The sequence below is a fragment of the Ochotona princeps genome, chromosome 2, assembly GCF_030435755.1.
Source record: "Ochotona princeps isolate mOchPri1 chromosome 2, mOchPri1.hap1, whole genome shotgun sequence".
NCBI lineage: Eukaryota > Metazoa > Chordata > Mammalia > Lagomorpha > Ochotonidae > Ochotona > Ochotona princeps.
The window spans coordinates 160,741,149-160,761,194 of record NC_080833.1 but is presented as its reverse complement, the minus strand read 5'-3'; the positions used below and the strand labels follow the sequence as shown (position 1 = coordinate 160,761,194).

Sequence of the window (20,046 nt, the reverse complement as noted above, 5' to 3'; positions counted from 1 at the left end):
CAAACCTGGTAACTGGTTGTCACTACTACTTTCTGTTCCTCTAAGGGAGGTGGGGGGGAAGAAGCCTAATTCTTAATGTCTTTTTCATTTTCTATGTAAAATGAAAAGTTCCCTACTTTGGAAGTAATTTTCTACTATGGAAACATTTAAACATTCATACAAAACCCTATGTATTGTTTCATAAATCCCTATGTATCCATCTACCAACAACCTATGGCAGTTTTTGTCTTATATACTACTTCTTGCCCCATATTATTTAAAAATCAGATTATTTTACATGTAAATATTTTAGTATGCATTCCCCAAAAGAAGGACTCCATTGCTCTTAAAAATCTCGGAATAGTTTCTTATAGCACTGCACATGCTAACAATATTAAAATCTCCAAAGCTAAAAATTTCCACATCTTCCATTTTAACTTGCACTGAAAAGCTGAACTTTTTGACTTCTGTGTTAACTATAATACTATTATTTTAAATCAATATAACGTATGGAGGAGTCACAAAAAGAAAGGATATAAATTCAATTCTTTAAACTGATAGGTTAAATAAACATACTTCGACAGGTGAACATTTAAGTAATTCTTCTTCAAGGCAACACCAATCTGTGTACCCAAAGTTCAAAGGAAACGATGAACAAAAATAAGCAAAGAATTGTACTGAACGCCTGCAAGTCAAGGCTCCAGGCTTTTAGCACTGCTCTAGTTCAGCAGACTGTCTCGTTTCCATCCAATATTTAGCATACATTGCTTAGCTTTTCCTGCTTTGCTTAAATGAACTATACGCTTACTATAACAGAGTCCACTTATTAAAAAGTATTTAGTCTTTCACTCATAAATCTGCCCAGGCTGAGTATGTCACGAGTTCATATCAACAGACTGTCTTGCAGCCACAATCATTTGTCCATCTTGAACTGTAACTGATTTCCTGATACACGCCTGCCGGAAGGCGGGGGCAGGGTGAGGAGATGAGAGGAGCCATAATCCCACCCATATTACGTGTGGTTTCCAACTTTCTACTTTCCTAATTCAGCAAATCCCTCGCCAATTCTAGCAACGCACAGAAGCCTGTGTATATATTACTGACAAATGTCAAAACAAGTAAAATTAACACAAGTGACAGTAAGAAAAACTAAAACATTGTCAACAGTGGTTCATAACAAATTACATTAATGAATTAAGAAAAATCTGATGTCACATATAATAATCATACAGCCTGGAAAACAACTCATAGAATTATGGGAAGCTAGTCTCTTATGAAATTAAAATTCTCTTACATGATAATTCTCGAAGACTTCAACTGAGAAAGAGTATCAGAAATGTCAATGCATTTAAAGTAAATAAAATCAGAAATAGCTTTCATTTTGATTGTGCATTACAAATTTACAGATTCACTTATAAATATCTTTATATTTAGTCACCAATGTTATCCACTGTGATTATTTATAAGTAACATGATTTATTCAAGAATTTCAAAAACATAGAAAGATGAGACACTACGAAGGAGCAGGTCTGTTGCCTAGCAGTCAACCAATCTGAGTGTTGGCTGAATACCTGCCCGTAGCTCCTTAGTCCAGTCCTGGCACTGCTGACCCTGGGGGCAGTAGCAGTGCCTCACGGGGCTGGGCTCCTGTCACACCCACCTAGCCACTCACCTGTGTGCCTGGCTCCCAGCACCAGCCCTGGCCTACCCCCAGCTGCTGTAAGCATTTCAATAATGAACAAGAGGAGGGCCTGGCGGCGTGGCCTAGTGGCTAAAGTCCTCGCCTTGAACTCCCCAGGATCCCATATGGGCGCTGGTTCTAATCCCAACAGCTCCACTTCCCATCCAGCTCCCTGCTTGTGGCCTGGGAAAGCAGTTGAGGACGGCCCAATGCATTGGGACACGGCACCCGTGTGGGAGGCACCCGCGTGGGAGACCTGGAAGAGGTTCCTGGTTCCCGGCATCGGATTGGCGCGCACCGGCCCGTTGCAGCTCATTTGGGGAGTGAATCATCGGACGGAAGATCTTCCTCTCTGTCTCTCCTTCTCTGTGTATATCTGGCTGTAATAAAATGAATAAATCTTTAAAAAAAAATAAAAATAAAAATAAAAAAAATTAAAAAAAATAATGAACAAGAGGAAGGAACTGGGTTATCTCTGCCATTCCCTCTTCTTCCTCCTCTCAAATAAAAATGTAAAAGCTTGCAGAGATAAATATATACATATATAAATAACTCCAAAATTATTTCTTTTATGTAAATTTGCATCCAAAAAGAATCCCACTCAAAAAAATTAATTACTACAAATTAAAGTAAGCTAAAAAATCCTGAAACCATTTCAAATGGGGCAATGGGAGTTAAATAATGTTACTGAAACCTGGAGTGCAAGTAGCCAACTCCACAGTTTCTTTCTATATATATAAAAAAGCCTGAACAGGCAATTGGTGAGCATTTTCTTTTCTATAATTAGAGGTGTTTCCTGGTTAATTAGTCCCAGAACACCTAATGCAAGGCTTCATTATGCCATGGGGACAAACAAGGATTCTCCTCTTGGTAATTGATAAGCATCATCCCTCCATAGGATTAAGCTCTCTCTCTCTCTCTCTCCCTCCCTCCCTCCCTCCCTCATGAGAAAAGTCTTTTTATCTTTTTAGAATAGAAATCAATTGGAACAACTACAACAAAATCAAGAAGTACCCCAGCAGCCACAACAGAGGATGTATATTGTCTATGGAAACAGAATGTAATAAAGCTCAAATATCTTCTGGTATCAAAGGCCAGATTTATAGGACTGAATGAGACGGAAATTTTATAAATATAACCCAATCACCCCCTCTAAATACTGAAATCCTTCACAGTGATGAAGATCTAAGGTCCTGGAAAATGAGAAAGCTATAGCAACTTGAGGCCAGAATTTTTATGAAGAAATGGAATAATTCCCATCATTGAAATAGCAACTAGACTGATAGATAAGCTTTTAATCAAAATTATCATTCTACTTTTTCACACAGAACTGAAGATTGAAAGATTCAAATGCAAATTTCTCCTTTTCACATCATTTTTCCAAGTATCAAGGTAAAACTTTCATTGTGCTGTCTTCCAAAAAAAATCAGTCATCCATTAAGATTAAGCAGTTTTTTATAAACATGTCAGAGATCACCTTCTCAAAGGGTAAAAGTGACTAAATTATTCTGACATTAATAACAATTAAATCTCTCTTAAAGAAAAAGTATACTTATCCATGGTTTTAAAAAAGTTGTGAGCAACTTTAGCCTCATCTATGCACCATTCATTGAAATACAGCAGTTTGTATGTAAAAAAGTAAAATGCATTATGTGCTTAATGAAAACATTACCAATCAAGCAAACTGGAAACTCAGAAATGATGTAATCTTTTGGGAAAAGAGGAACTACATCAAGATTCTCAACTCCAGATCATTATGGTCTGATTATTCTTGTAAAATCAGAACAAACTAAGTAGATAATAGTATTGAGCTTGAATATCTAATGAATAAAACAAAAACAACAAAATGCTAACACAATGTTAATAGATTACAATTTTAAATTATGAAAAACTCTGCATCAATATCACAACCGTGATATTTACATTGCTTTGAAGATCAAGAAATTTCAGAAGAACTTAAGTTCTATAAAACCTATAAAACCTTAAAATTTAACCTCTTAAAATGCAACCTCTTGGTTTATCAGTCTGTTTGTCTTTTTCTATTTGATGGAAAAGAAAGTCTGATCTAAGAAATGCATTTGCAGCACCGAGAGTGCAAGACAATATAATCTACTGCATGCATTTGTTATATAAACATTCCTTAATAATTTAAATGAAGCAATTATCATAGGGGAAAATGAAACCCATGATAAAAATGACCTTCCATTGGTTGGATTTATGTCTAGTTCCTGTGAGTTATTTATTTAGTCTGAAACAAAAAAAGTGAGACTTTGGTTAATCAGCTCTGATCCTTAACTTAAAGTTTTCTGTAAAATCATCAAAACTTAATAGTTTTTTAATAAAATTAGTCAACTACAATACCATAGCCAACTGACTCCTTCTTTGTTTCTTGGAACACTGATTTATTGAATTTAATTCACTTAGTCATTCAACACCTATTCATTAAGCTCTGCAGGGATACAAAGTGCAACAGAATAGCAAGTTTCTCCATGCTGACATAATCTAACTATCTTGTCGGTTGAAAAGCCATGCTGTTAAAGGACAGTCTAATCTCACAAATTGACTGAGAATATGAAAGTCAGCAAATATAAAAATAATAAATCATGACAATCGCTTTTCAGTACTACATTACAGACAGGTAAGAAACGGAGGCAGGTAATAAAAAGAACGGAAGACAGCATGGGAAACAAAGATAAACTGCGAAGCCTTACAAAATACTGAGCCAGAGATTCATGGCACAATCCAACCAAGGAACCTAAATAAGCAGTTAGCAACACACAGTTAGAGATGTGTGATATGTTAGAGCAGAGTAGGGAGGCAGATTTTTGGTACTTCTCTCATAGTTATCTGCTGTCTATTCTCTTTTCCACCTTGTTGCTAATTAATGGTAAACACATTTAAACATAAATTTGGAAAAGCAAAAGTAAAAATCCTGGAGAAAAATAGCATATCATATTACACCTCCCCCAAAAAACCAGAAAGATATTCTAAAAATATGTACTAAGGACAATCAAATTATTATGAAATTGGAATCCAGGAGTATAATTTTAGACTCTTGATTATCTGTGAGGTTTGAGAAAAATATCAGAGCTGGTATTATAATGCAGTGTGTAAGCCACTATCTGTGGCAACACCATCCCGTACCAAATTGCCTGCTGGAGTTGTGACTGCTCTGTCTTCCTGGTGACGCACCTGAGAACATGGAGAAAGATGCTTCAGGCCTATGGCCCACGTGCAAGGCCTGGATGGAGTCCCAGGCTCCTGGCCTCAACATGGCACAGCCAAAGCTGCTGCAGCCATTTGGGCAATGAACCAACATATGGAAAATTTCTCTTTGTCGGCCTTTTCCCCCCATCCTTGCCCCATTACTTCGCATTTCAACAAATAAATAATTCTTAAATAGAATTTAAAATGCAGTGCTTTCCTCCTGTTCACAATTCTATAGTTGTAAATACAGCTGAGGCTATATCACAGCATAAGTTGTTATGTCATGGAGGAACTATGCTTAACAATAACATCAAGAGTCTTCCCTTGAAATAGTACACTCCTACTCAAATTCCACAGCATGAAACTGAAAATACAGAAAATCATCTTGGGCTAGGCATGGTAGCCTAGTGGCTAAAATCCTCGCCTCGCACACACCAGGATCCCATATGCGCGCCGGTTCTAATCCCAGCAGCCCCACTTCCCATCCAACTCCCTGCTTGTTGTCTGGGAAAGCAGTGGAGGACGGCCCAAAGCCTTGGGACCTTGCACCTGCGTGGGAGACCCAGAGGAAGCTCTGGGCTCCTGGCTTCAGATTGGTGCAACTCCAGCTGCTGCACTCATTGGGGAGTAAATCATTGGATGGAAGATCTTCCTCTCTGTCTCTCCTCCTCTCTGTATATCAGACATTCCAATAAAAATAAAATAAATCTTAAAAAAAGAAAGAAAATCATCTTTCCTCAATTTACCTCAAAACTTTTAAGTATGCTTAGATGACAGCAAAAACTATTTGATATTAAATTATCACACCAAACCATGAAAAATTAAGAACATATTTTTAGATTTTTACAGAAATTTCAGCATTCAAGTTCTGATGGAAAAACTCTTAGTTATTCGACTTATATCTATTCTAAAGTTTTACACTTGGAACTGTTGCTATAGATATGCTACACAGTGAAATATCTCAGGGTGAGGACCAAGAAAATTTGGTAACAATTACACTGCGAAAAAATAATAATGTGTAATTATGCAATAAGAAACCACTACCTTTACAATACATGAAAACAGAAAATAAGAGGCACATTTCTTAAAGAACCTATTTTATCAACTCTTACTTTCCTTTAGTAAAATCTTCCAGTAGCCTGATGTTCCAAGGGAATACTCTTCTTTCCTGTGACCACGTTCCTCATATATATTTGAAAAGCAGAGTAACACAGACAGACACTGAGATATCTCCCAACTTCTGGTTCATCTCACAAGCCTGGTTGGGCTCAGGACCTCATCCTGGTCTCCCACGAGGGATGCAGGGGCCCAGACAGGTGGGCCAGCTTCCACTGTCCTTCCAGGCACATTCATGGGCAGCAGAGGACCAGGACCAGGACCTTGAATCAGTGCTGTGGCACATTATGGGATGCCAGTGTCCCAAAAAGTGGCCAAGCGCACTGTGCCATGATGCCCAGCCTCCCAACTCCCTCTGTGGTTAGTAGGTTTTAAAGAATGGCAAATTTTCTGAAAGAAATGTTTATAAATTTTATGCCTTGATCGGTAATGTACCAGCAAAGACCTCATGGTTTTTATAGACACCAAGAGCACAGACCCAGCTGGAATCACCTCATTCTATCAAAAAGCTCATTTCCTAGAACCAGACAAGGTGATGACAGAGAACAGAGCAGCCGTGTAATTAGCGATGCTTTGACTCTCAGTGAAATCTAACATTCAGTGCTGCTTGGCTAACAAACTGCATGAAATCTTACAAAATAAACCATGTAAAGAAAAAGTAAATATTTACTGGTTAAACGACATGCAGAATTTAATTTAGTTGTGAAAGCTTAACAAATACAAACCACATAACTGAAACTATAATTTGACTTTTCAGTTAAATATTCACTAAATGCTATTTAATCATAAGAAAAGTATCAACCTAAATATTTGCTCTTAAAAGTGTGCAGTATTATAATACATTCCATTAAACCAGAGATTTTTTTTTCTTTTCTAGATGTTTTATTAAAAGCCATCTGCTACAAGGAAACACTGGAGGACAAAGGGAAGACTGATTTTATCCTGAATAAGACCAGGAATCTGACAGGAATAAGCATAGCGACGCTTCATCAGTGCACACAGCGCTCTAGAGAGCAAGCCAGGCAGAATCCAAGCAGGCCAGGCACAGGGCAGGCTTTACTTATTATTCGTCGCCAGAGCACCGTGTGCGACTCCCACTCCTGCCCTCTGACACTAACCTAACTCAACACTGCCTCTAGGTTCTAAAATCAGCTCACTACTTTGCACGTGTAGACCATCTTATTTAGTTAACACTATTTAATTAGCTGATTAAAAATTAATATGCACTACCAACCCCCCACTATCCTTGGCAACAGGTTTTTAAACATTTATTCAGTAGACCTTATAGTGTTGGTTAAAATTCTACCACATCAGCCTGGTATGATAGAATTCCAATATGAGATATATATATATATATATACTTTCTGAGCTTTCTTTTCTATTTTTGATAAAATAACAGTAAATTCATATTGAGTTCTGCCTATTTTACAAGGGAACAAGTACTGATCCTTGACTAACAGATGTAGCTGGCCAACTGGCTGTAAACAGGGGAAGGACAGGACACTGTGATGTCACTTTCCAAGGCTCCCTGGATAAGTGAAGTGGATATAAAAGACAGCTCACTGAGTGCGAACGTCCCTCCTCACAATGGAACCCTTCCCATCTTGTTCAGACAGATCGCTATACAAAGGCCTGGCTTTCCCCAGAGTGATTCCCCAGAGACGAACCTCTTGTACCTAGAAGCCATTCAGCTGGGCTTGTAAAAGACACTCAATTAAAAGTGACTGAAGGTGTGAATTCATAAGAGAATGAGATAATAACCATACCTACCCTTGCTTTACTAACGCTATCAGGATTAACTTCAAGAGCAGTTTTTAGAGGATATCATTTGACTTTCTAATGCACAATTTTTACAATCACTAATATAGTCATTCACATACTCACTACAAAGTCATTTAGAATTCAAATACTGAATGATATTTACCAACCATAAAATTAACCAAAACTCATAAGACAAGTCTGACATTTCTATTTCACATATCCTGTGTCCTTGTGCAAATTATATGACCAGAAGTTATCTTACAAACATATTGAAGCAAAAAATATGCTTTGATATTAAGGTCCATTATTACCTTATTATCTCTATTACTGTAGTTCATAATGTAATACCTATAAGTAGTGCACTATGATAGTATAAGTTGGATTGAGTAATATGCAACAAGAATTTCATAATTTCATTTAATTCAAACAACATAGTAGACTGATACTAAGTCTGTTCTATGAATGATGAAACTGAGCCTTAAACATTCAGTTGATGTCCCAAGATCAAAACATGTAAGTGAAACTTCAACAAAGTCATCAAGCTCCATAATCTAAGTCCTTTAAGAAGAAATCCTATACTCACATACAAACATACAAATGTATCTGGGCCTACATACTGAACAGATTAATTCAGAAAAAAACACAAAAATGTACATTATAAGCAGAAAACAGTTACAAAGAGGTTATTTCTAAAAGCTAAATTAAAAAGTTAAATTTAAAGTTTAAATTAAATGTTAAATTTGATTTAAAATCAATTTGATTTTAACAAAATATAAGGCATGAATATTACAAATCAGATAACTTCTTAAAAAAAAAGCAGAAAACCATAATATTTGCTGTTATATAAGCAGCCATCAGCAGACTTGGTTGACAAACTATCACATATGCCAAGAAATTACTGAAATTACACATAATTCTGCTACATTACATAAAAATCCAAGTTACACAAAAACATAGACAGCCTCCCCCAATGTCAAGCGGTTCAGAGTAGACGAAACCGTGATCATTATTTAGTGGTTCCTCAAACCAACAATTAGGATTTAGTGCTCATTTTATTTCACAACCTCTACAATCTGTTTGCTTGTTTGGTTTCCACAGGAGGAGCCAAGTTACAATCCACCTACTCTTTTTTCAGATCGCCTCAAAAATTATGAATGCTGGTTTATTATGAATAATGTAAAACTTCAATGATAAGCAAGAAAGGATTTAAGATTTTAGAAAGTATATAACAAAATCTTCCAGTGGTTTCTCAGCAGTGCATGGCCCTCAGACAGTGACTGAAGCCTCAACTCCACTTTGGGTTAGATATTGTAAATAGCCTCTATAGTTTAACAAATAATTTGTATATACCCCTACAGATCCATGATTTATGGTTCATGGATTAATGTTAATGGATAACAAATCAAAGATGGGTACTTGATCTAATTATGACATCCATATGGCAAACAGCATTCGTGATGTCACTGAAGGTAACCCACAAAAAAGGCTGCATACATATTACCTGTCTCTTTGCTTTCTGAAGCCCCATGGGATTCTCTCTCTCTATGCCCTCTGCTCTCAGACACCACTCCAACATGGTGCTCCCTCTCCACGCCCCCTGCTCACAGAACCACTCCAACATGGTCCTCTTCTCCACACCCTCTGCTCTCAGACACCACTCCAACATGGTCCTCCCTCTCCACACCCTCTGCTCTCAGACACCACTCCAACATGGTCCTCTTCTCCACACCCCCTGCTCTCAGACACCACACCAACATGGTGCTCCCTCTCCACACGTTCTGCTCTCAGAACAATGGGGCTGCCTGACCTTGGACTGTGACTCTGTAAAACTGTAACGGAGACAGAACTTCCTTCCTAAGAAGCTCCCATCAGGTAGTTTGGTTCCAGTAGTGAAAAACTGACAAAACACCCATATCAAGAGAGACAGTTTTAACTTAGACACTAAGGAACTATTCTGTTTTTGAGTCACTTGAAAGCTTATACACATTCCCCAACAGAGAAAGAACAGTATCTGGGGCCAGTATTGTAGTGCAGTCACTTAAACAGCTCCCTGGAGGTTCATATCGGTGTTTGTTTAGACCTGGCTGCTCCACCTAATCTCAAAATCTGAGCTAATACACCCCTGAAAGCAATGAAAACAGTCTAAGTCCTTAGGCCACTGTACTTATGGGGAAAACCCAAATGGGGTTGCAGATGCTGATCCCAGTATGGTCCAGCCCAGCCATTGCAGTCATTCGGAGAGTGAATCAACAGGTACAAGTCAGTCAGTCTCTCTCTGTCTCTGTCTCTGTCTCTCTCTCTCTGTCAAATGAAAAGAAAAAGGTACTAAAAGTAGTAATGACCTGTTCCTCTCATTTCAGATCTAGTGTTTTCTATTTTATGGGCTCCAGTATCCAACTCAGTTGTTTTATTAACTATCTGTCTCAATCTATCTGCATCTCCTGTGTCAATGGTAAAAGTTAAGGATTATCATTTCAGCTGTGATGTTTATGTGCAGGGCCTACAATAGTATCAAACACAATACCCACCACAGTCACCACTAATTCCCTCAGTAAACATTTATCTAGCAGGTACAGTCCTAGTGTTGCATGTTAGCATGTCAAGCAGTGAGCAATAGCAAGTGACAACTTTTGCTTATGCAAACTTTATGGTCTACAGTGTCCCCATGGATCATAAGAACTTCCCACAGTCACCAAACATGGCAGAACCACACTGATCATGCCGTGTCTTTATACCAGCAAAGCCCTAACTTAAGTACATCTTATTATTCTTTGGGGTAAGGCAAAGTTGGTTATTTTAATCTCTATGCTCCCACATTAGTCAACTCAGCTCTGTCACAGAGCTTGACTAAGTTACTGCCATTTTTCTGCTTTCTTGACTCCTTTCCTCTCTGAACTACAAACTACCCAAGGGGTAGGATTTCAATACTACTCTTCCTTGTATCCCGAGACACTGTTTAACAAACAGTGAATTAGTGACCCAAGTAGATAACATGCAGTCCAGCAAAGCTCTTTTCTCCCCTCTTTAGATGGAGGTCCTGAAGCTGAAGAGCCCACAGCAATATCCACACTCTACAGTCATACTACAATACTTTTTTGTGCCATTTTTAACATTGAAACATATACTTCTTTATATTTTTCCTTAATCCCTATCATTGGTGAGTGCTTACCATATATTAGAGACACACTGAATGATTTACATGAATTATCTTAATGAATCCTTAGATAATCGCAGAAAATGAATACTGCTGTAGCTCTAGTACAATGAGGAAAGGAAGACTGAGGTATTTAAGGAACTTTCTCAATACTTCAAGTCAGTAAGTGGCAGAGTTTGTTATGTGAACCAAGGGTTTCGCTGCCTGGTGAGAACCAGCACTTTCCCCTGTAGGAGAGCTTCCACTCTCACAGAAGTACGCTGTGCGAGCATCCCTTCAACATAATTAGCCATAGACTTAGATATCACAGTTCTTCTGAGTAGTCCTGCTTGGTCCCTGCCTCCAGACTGAAGTTATCAGCTGCTCTACAGATCTACCCTTCTCATCTTCATCAAACTCTAAAGCAGAGGTTTTAATCCTTTCAGTCCCTATAGCCATCTTCTATCCATCAAAAACACATAAAGCTTTATTTTCTATAAATTATATTGCAAAGCTAACATGACCATAAAGTGTGATTGAACTGTACAGTCTCTCTTCCTGTTCAGTATTACTTTCTAGCCTTGGGTCAACATGATTCAGGGTGATTTAATCTACAAATCCCACTATGGTAGCAAAATACTCTACACCAGTAATTCTTATCTGCTTGCTGGCAAAACAACACGGAGTAGTATACCAGGAACTGCTGCTCAAATTAAGTCATTATTCATCTCTCTCCCAACAACACATATATTTGCTAGGTAAAAAAAAAACAACACTTTATAGGTCACAAGCCTTACCCAGTACCTAACATAGAAGAGTTTTTTAAAAAAGGAATAAATTAAATGACTATATGGATAAGTCAACAAATGACCTGGTTCCTTCCTGAGGGAAAAAATCTAATTTTAAAGCTAATTTTACTGGTACTCTGGAACATGCCAGGTCCTATCTCAAGCATGGGGTATCAGATAAGGAGCAAAATCTGTGATCCTTGTTCCTGTGGACTTCAGGGCCTTCCAGGGAAGTGGAAAGAAAACCAAAGAATGCTGTGACAGCTCTTCCTTGTGCCATGATGATACAATGGAGGAACAAGATTAAATACACTGGAGGACAAGATAGCTATCACAGATATATAAGGGACAGACAGTAAGGAATACAACAGTGGTAGGAATATGGCAAAATAAAGAATAAAAATATAACCTGGAAGTTTATAATATTCTTTGACATGTTGATTGTTACACAAAATATATTTATAACTTAGATCCAGCCTGCTGGCTATAAATTCATCACCTCTAAAGATGACACTTCAGGTTATGACTCCGAACTTCAGATTTTAAACTAGCATGCCCCTAGAATTAAATAGTAATTTATAATTAAATAATTTCATAGAAACCAAATCTTAAATGTTCTGCATACGTTTCATAGTTCTTCTTTGCTGTACAATTGTGATGTCTTCAGTATGGTGTCTACATAATTGTTTGCTCAAGCTGAGCCATTTCATTGACTGACCATGAAATTTTGGCTATTTCCTTAGTAAGAAAAAAAAAAAAGAAACCACTTGATCCAAAGAAAAGACCAATAAAGCTCCTTAATAATGACCACCAAATATGCAGACATTTCTTCCTGAAATTCTTTGGGCTGTCATGTTCCTCCCACTGAGTGGCGTATAAACTCAGATGTATTCAATACACACATACACACACTCTTAGCTATAACTATTTGCCATCTCTTTTCTCCCAAGCATTGACAATAGAGAAAATAATTTTCAGAAACAATGTTATTCATTTACAATATTTGGTATTGTATAAGGAAGACAATGAATTTGTACCTCCTGTCATAGTAATGTTACAACTTGAAAGTTTAAATAAAGGCAAATGAACAGAGACACATCTCTATACTGCTCGTAAGAAAATGTTGTTTTTGACAAATTGTACTGCTGACAGCAGAAATGACAAATTCTGCGCTGTCACAGATTTATAAACTAATGAGGCAATATTATATTATGCTAATTGTATATTGACAGTCAAATTCAGGTACAACTAGTAAACATTAGACAACCTAAAATAAACTTAATGAACTTTATACATTTTGATAGGCTAGATTATTAGCCCCAAATCTCAATCATAGCCATTAAGAGATAGCTTTAGCAGAGAAAGGAACTTGTCTACTAAATATTTATTCTCTTTCATATTTATCAAAACACAAAACATTTACTTGAAGATTATAGGAGAGCAATTTTCCCCAATAAAATCCTTACACCAGTGTGAAAGACTCTTGCCATACTAACATCAGATCCTAAACCTTACTTTAATACACAATGGATCCCAACTTTTCCTACACCACTGGAGGTTCCCACATACGTGCTTGTTCCTATAAAACCACAGTAAGAAAATGTGTGTTCTGTAAGAAGAGCTACTATACCTGATGTCAAGTGATTCCTGTTAACAAATACAAATAGAGCAGCAAGTACGTCTGGATTTTTTTTCACTCTATCCTGAGCTATCTATGAATGCTTTTCCTATGATATATGTGAATGATAATACAAATACTGACCTAAAGGAAGTATTTCCTACCTTTCAATGCAACACCAACCACGCAACAGAATTCTGATACACAGGATAATGGTGGGGGTGTTATGAGGCTGACGGGAGAGCTCCCTAAAAGGCACACTGGGAGCAGTGTTGGGGCATGGTCGGAAAAGCAGCGGCCTAGGACAACAGCAGCCCAGACAGGCTCTGGCCTGTGTCCCGCTGCTCCACTTCTGATCCAGACCCTTGACAGTGGCCTGGGAAATGTTTGGGTCCCTGGACTTGATGTGGGTGTCCTAGATGAAGCTCCTAGTTCTGGCTTCCACCTGACACAGTCCTGGCCATTGCGGTCACTTGGCAAGTGAACAGCAAATTATTAAGAGTTATATCTCTATATATCTCTCCTGTCTTTTCTCTGTTAATTCTTTCAAATAAACTAAATTACACACACACACACACCAGGCTCAGAAGAAAAAAGCTCTAAGCCCTTGGAATTTGGAATTTACTGACAGAAGTGCCAATTGCACAAGATAGTTTATGCTAATCAGGTGAGTCAAGGTGTGCTCATAGACAACTTTATGTAACAAATGAGAAGCCTCACAATAGAAAATGGCAAAAACACAAAGCTCAACTTGTGATCTGAGGAAGGCTAGCAGGCAGCCAGGGCTGGAGCCCTGGTGGAATGTGGAAAAGCGGAGTCCTTTTGAAAGCATACATCAAGGTTTCTTCACCCCAGAACCTTCCTCTAGAAAGGCAAGATACCAATTCCACTCCTAGGTTTCTAGTTTTACTATCAGAAAGCAAGGAGACAATGATTTCATACTTCTAAGATTTCAGTTTTCAGTTTATCATGATAATAGCAAGAAGTGAAAAATCACACCCTTCTAGGAATAATATCCAAAGGAAACGAAATCAGCATATGAGAAAGGGATCTGTAATCTTATATTTGCGGCAGCACAATCTACAATAGCAAAGACATGGAAACCACCCAGACGCCCATCCAAACAGGATTAAAAAATGCGGTACATCTGCTCCATGGAATACTATTTAGCCATTAAAAAGAATGAAATTATACCATTTGCAACCAGATAGTTCCAACTAGAGACCATTATACTCAGTGAGACAAGTCAATGCCAAAAGCACAAATATCACCTTCTCTCTGATATAATGCAACCGTCATGCAAAATACAAGATCAATAGCCCTTTCACTACTGTTTTTGCTACATCTCAGAGGGTTTGATATTTCTGCTTTTATTTTCATTCTTTAAAAAAAGTTTCCTTTCTCGTATTAATTTCCTCCCTGACTCATACCCCACACAAAAGCATAGTTTGCTTCAGGAAGGTCTTTGATTTTCTTTTTCATTTCTTCAATGACACATTGGTCATTCAGTAGCATGTTATTTAACTACATGTCATTGTAAATTTTCTAGTTTTCTCTCTGTTGTTTATTTTGTTTTATGGCTTTCCATTTAAGCGGACATACAGTAACTGTGTGGCAGACTATTACATACAATGTGAAGATACAATGCAGTGTGCATCTCTACTTCCAAATCTTCCAAATCACTATAGTCCTATAGTGAAGAACTATACTATGGTAATGACAAGGAAGAAATCAGTGGGGTTGGACAGTGGGGTCTGGGCGGGGGGGGGGGAGCATATATTGCAGCCTATAGACTGTATCATAGAATAATAAAAGATATTTTAAAATTAAAAAAATTTCAAAGTTAAAAAAAAATCACACCTTCTGATGGCCTTTTATTTTGATATGCTAGACAAGATGATGATTCTGGCCCTTTGACAAGCTTTGTCTCACCCTAACTGATTTTGGGGTCTTTCTTGACTGTAATGGCAGGAGTTTTCTGACTTAATCAATCTTTCTTTGCTTACTGATGTGTCTGTACAGAACTCCTTCTTGCACGTGAGATAAGATCCGAGGTGGTCAGTTCCTTCTTGTTTTCCCCGATAACACTATCAACCCAATTTCAAAGGAAAAAAATGGATTATTCCCTGCTACAGACTGAGCTTAACCAAATGTGGTGAACCAATCTATTATGCTGATAAAGCAGACCTCCAATAAAAACAGGACGCTTAAGTTTGGTGGGCATCCTGGGTCAGTGATACTCCAAGTATGTAAACGCATACTGCTAAACACAGATGCAGCTTTGAATTATCAAGGCTGTGAGGATGGTGGAAGTTTTATATTTGGAACTTTCATGGACCCATTCTCTGCCCTATGCCTCTTTTCTTTTGGTTAATTATGATTTATATCCTTTGACTATTAAAAAAAAAAGGAAGAAAGAAAAGTATAGTCATGAGCCATTCTAGAAAATGATCCAATTTGAGAGGATCTCTCCAAAACTCATGCTAGTTGGTTTGAATTCATGTCTTTTGGGACCCCAAGCTTTAGTGGCTGATGCCAGGAGTCCTATACAGATCCTGCAGTTTAGATGAATGTATACTTAGCCTTTTAGGTTGCCTTTTAGGCAATTTAGGCGCAGTCTGCTTTTCTTGTAGTCTTTCCTGAACCTCATACTGTGTATAGAACATCCATCTTGTGAAAGCAGGCTACAAACATATAAATATCAAGTTTATCATACAGGGCCCTGCCATGGAAACAGAGCAAACTGCAGGTATCTGGAAGCATGTTTAATGCAGGAACTAAAGTACTTCAGCATTGGAAAAGCTAAAGAGCACAATACTGGAGATACTTGAACTAACCTGTATGCCCACCACCAGAGTTACAGTCCAGAAAATCTAGAGCTGGTGGCAGCTACTCTGGCTAAGAAAATTCAGAACGGCAAACGAAGACAAGGACCTCAAAACGTCCAGAGACCGACACAAAACCTCACAGTTCCTGAAGTTCATCACTGCCAGGGAAAAATAACACTACTTCTCCACTTCAGTTTTCACAAGCAGAAAGTAAACCACAGCAAAACTCCAGTGGAAAAGGAATCTGGGAATGCCCACCTCCAGCATCTTCCATATACTTCAATCAACGAAGAAAAAACCTTTTTGTCATTCTCTCTTCTATCTGTAACATCTGCTTATCCAAAGCTACCATGTGTTTGGTATAAATGGTAAAATCCTTTGTCACATGTGTGAACACAGACTGTTATCGTGCATTCGGGTATAATGTTAGTGATAGCATTATTTACATCTTTCCCCAAGGTCTGAAATCTCACAGCTATGAGTCAGCAAAGCCTCCTTGTAAGCAAAGCCGTAAGACATAACTGCTACTTTATGTGTAGTTGGAAGAAATACACAGTTCATTATTTATATGAAAAGCGATCCAATACTAAGAGTCAGAGAAACTGGATTTTGAAGATTATTTATTTGACAACCATAGGGAGAAAGGCAACAAGTTCCCAACTACTAATCCACTTCACAGTGATAAGCGCTGGCTGGCCCAAGCCAGGAGTCGGCTCACTTGAGCCGTCACCACCGTTTCCCAGGATTGGATGAATGAGCTAGAGCAGTGAGCCAGGCCACCAGGGAAACCAGGCAGGGCATGGCATGCAGGTACTTTCACCATCAGGCTAAATGCTCACACCTACTTCATATGGTTAACAATCAATTCCAAATTCTCAGCACAAGTTTTAAATATATTAGAAATTTCTATTTCCAAGTTTTCAAGTGTAAGAATGTAAGCATTGACAGTAAAACAAGCAAGTGGTTTTCAATGATTAAAAATCACACAACATTTAAACTGTCAAGTGCTTTAAAACAGCCTTCTCTGTGAATTCTTTCCCAAAAATTATTTAAAAGTACACATCCTTGGGGTGGGCACTTCAGACATCCTCGTCTCCTGCCACGGTGCCTGGGTCTGAGCGTCAGCTCCAGCTCCTGGCTCCAGCGTTCTGCCAGTGCAGATGCTGGAGGCAGGGGCTCACCTGATGGGCCCTCATCTGCATTGAGGTCTGTGTTCAGCTGGTAGCTCCTGGGAGAGCCTGACCCAACACCAACCCCTGCACACATCTGGAGGGAGGACTAGCAAGCAGAGTGCTCCTTCTGGGTGGCTTTCTCTGTCTTGCTGCCTCTTAACTAAATAAACCTTTTCTCTAAACAACAGTAAAACTTTTAAATAGTATTCTGCAAAGATCTTCTTAAAACATTCATCCATCTTACAAGGATTAAGTTAGAACTAAGTAATATATAAATCCACTTAGTCTAGCATATACAAACTGAAAGAAAAGCTTAACACTCTGAAAGTAAATATACACATATGCACACGAGGGATCACACTCCAGAGTGCACAGGATTCACTCTCCCCCAGGGCATGCCTCATGACATGTGCACACGAGTGATCCTCATGACACATGCACACGAGTGATCCTCATGACGTGCACATGAGTGATCCTCATGACACGTGCACACGAGTGATCCTCATGACATGTGCACACGAGTGATCCTCATGACGTGCACACGAGTGATCCTCATGACACGTGCACACGAGTGATCCTCATGACGTGCACACGAGTGATCCTCATGACACGTGCACACGAGTGATCCTCATGACGTGCACACGAGTGATCCTCATGATGTGTGCACATGAGTGATCACACTCCACAGCGCACAGAATTCACTCTCCCCCAGTCACTCCTCATGAACTTACAACGACCACTGGTCCCAAAGACTAGTGAAGCTTTAGTACCACGCTACAACAAATAGTAGTATGACTTAATAATTTTTTTGTGCTTGTAATTAGGAAAAATACAAATCAGACATAAATTTTCTCAGCAAAACTAATGCATCATCTGGTATATCCAACTGCAGAAATTACTAATCTTAAGAAATGATAAAAGTTCCTTCTTAAAAAAGCTGAATTTGATAGTGACTGGATATAATATATACTGAGAAAATATCTGAGGAAAAGAAAGGGGCAAACAAGAAGGAAAGAAGAGTAGAATTGAAGGGTAAAACTGTTTTTTAAGGTGACATCTTCTAAAGATCAGGATGTTGGTTAAAACAATTCTTTATAAACAGATTTTTTTAAGTTACTATTATTTAAAAATCCAAATTTGTTGTTAAAGAAGTGAGAGATGAAATCTGAAAGTATATTCTGGGTCAACACCAACTCCTCCCATTATCTTTGCTCTACAACTAGTAATTTGCATATAAACAAAGGAATCTGCATTGGAAGCAAGGATTTAGACAGAACAGGAATCTAGGCAATTATGCACATCATTTAAATGTTAGCTTATATAACCACAAAAGTCCTTCAAATTTTATTTAGCAATTACAGGAGAGTGCTAGGAGTATAAACACATAAAGAAGGGTTGGCTGAAAAGCTGGAACATACTTGAAATGTAAGCCAGTAGCAATGAGGGGCTGCGACAGAGCACTTACCCAAGGACACCAAAACCTACAGATGTGCATGTCTCTTGGAGAGCACACAACAGCGGCTTCACAGCACCAGCACACAGCTTTCCACACACTTTTAAAACAATTACTCATAACACCTAATATAAATGGAAATGCTCTGATAGCAATTACATTGTACTGTTAGGCAATGACAAGGAAAAAAAAATCTGTACATGTTTAGTGTAGAAACATTTTTTTCCTAAATATTTTTCATCTGCAACTGATTGGATCCACAGATGTAAAATCCCGTGAATAAAGTGCCAAACTAAAGTCATTTCAAGCAAAAAGTGGAAATAAAGGCACAAACATTGACAGCTGATTACTCCACCGTCTACCTGAATCCAACAGACACCAGAATGAAAGGCACAAGTGTTGACCACATCGCAGCACCATATTTCTAAAGAAATTCAAAGCATTTATGTGTACAAGAACAATGAAAAGCAAAATGCATTTAATATGCTGTCCCATGAAAACAACATGAAAAGCGCTTCCTACCTTCGTGATAAGAATTCGGTATGTATCCAGCATAGACTGATTGTCATGACAGTCGGCTAGTAACTGCCACACTTCCGCCCTGAGTGCTTCAGGAACACCACTCTTGACCAGAGCAGGCAGCCCTTTGGGGCGTGTACCGAGATTGCTGTGCCTGAGAAAACAAGAAAACAAACCATTCACATTCCCTTCACCAAGTACACGGTATCCTGGTCAGCTAGGAAAGCACGGGGCAGGGGGATGGAGCAGGGGGACGGGGCAGGGGGGGGATGGAGCAGGGGGACGGGGCGGGGGGAGGGGGCGGGGGGGACGGGACAGGGGGATGGAGCAGGGGGATGGAGCAGGGGGATGGAGCAGGGGGATGGAGCAGGGGGACGGGGCAGGGGGGGGATGGAGCAGGGGGACGGGGCGGGGGGGGAGGGGGCGGGGGGACGGGGCAGGGGGATGGAACAGGGGGACGGAGCAGGGGGACGGAGCAGAGCGATAGCAGCAGGGCTGCACAGTGACTACTTCGGCTTCTTGATCCTACTGGTAAGCCACACTATTCCATCTTTACATGAATTTTCTTCCTCTCACTCATGTTTAAAAGTCCTTCCTATGAATGTAGTGGCTGATAATTTTTGGACAGGACTTCAAGGCAATAAATAGAACCATCCAAATTCTTTGTCTAGTAGTGTGTAGGCAAGGATGGGGTTCAAGAATGGTTTAAAGTGGGTCCTAGGCCAATCATACCTTATAACTGAGATCAGATTAAGTGGGGGCAGGTATCACTAGCTGAATGAAGCGAAGAT

General features: G+C 38.9%; 1 protein-coding gene across 2 annotated transcripts in view; it reads right to left on the bottom strand.

Annotated features, from left to right (window-relative positions):
• RABGAP1L (RAB GTPase activating protein 1 like) overlaps positions 1-20,046 on the bottom strand; it is a 614,224-nt gene that overhangs the window by 419,596 nt on the left and 174,582 nt on the right. For both annotated transcript variants that reach the window (XM_058660694.1, XM_058660695.1), the window contains exon 13: positions 19,259-19,409. In XM_058660694.1, coding sequence (XP_058516677.1) covers positions 19,259-19,409 — 151 coding nt within the window. The remainder of the gene's footprint in view (positions 1-19,258; positions 19,410-20,046) is intronic.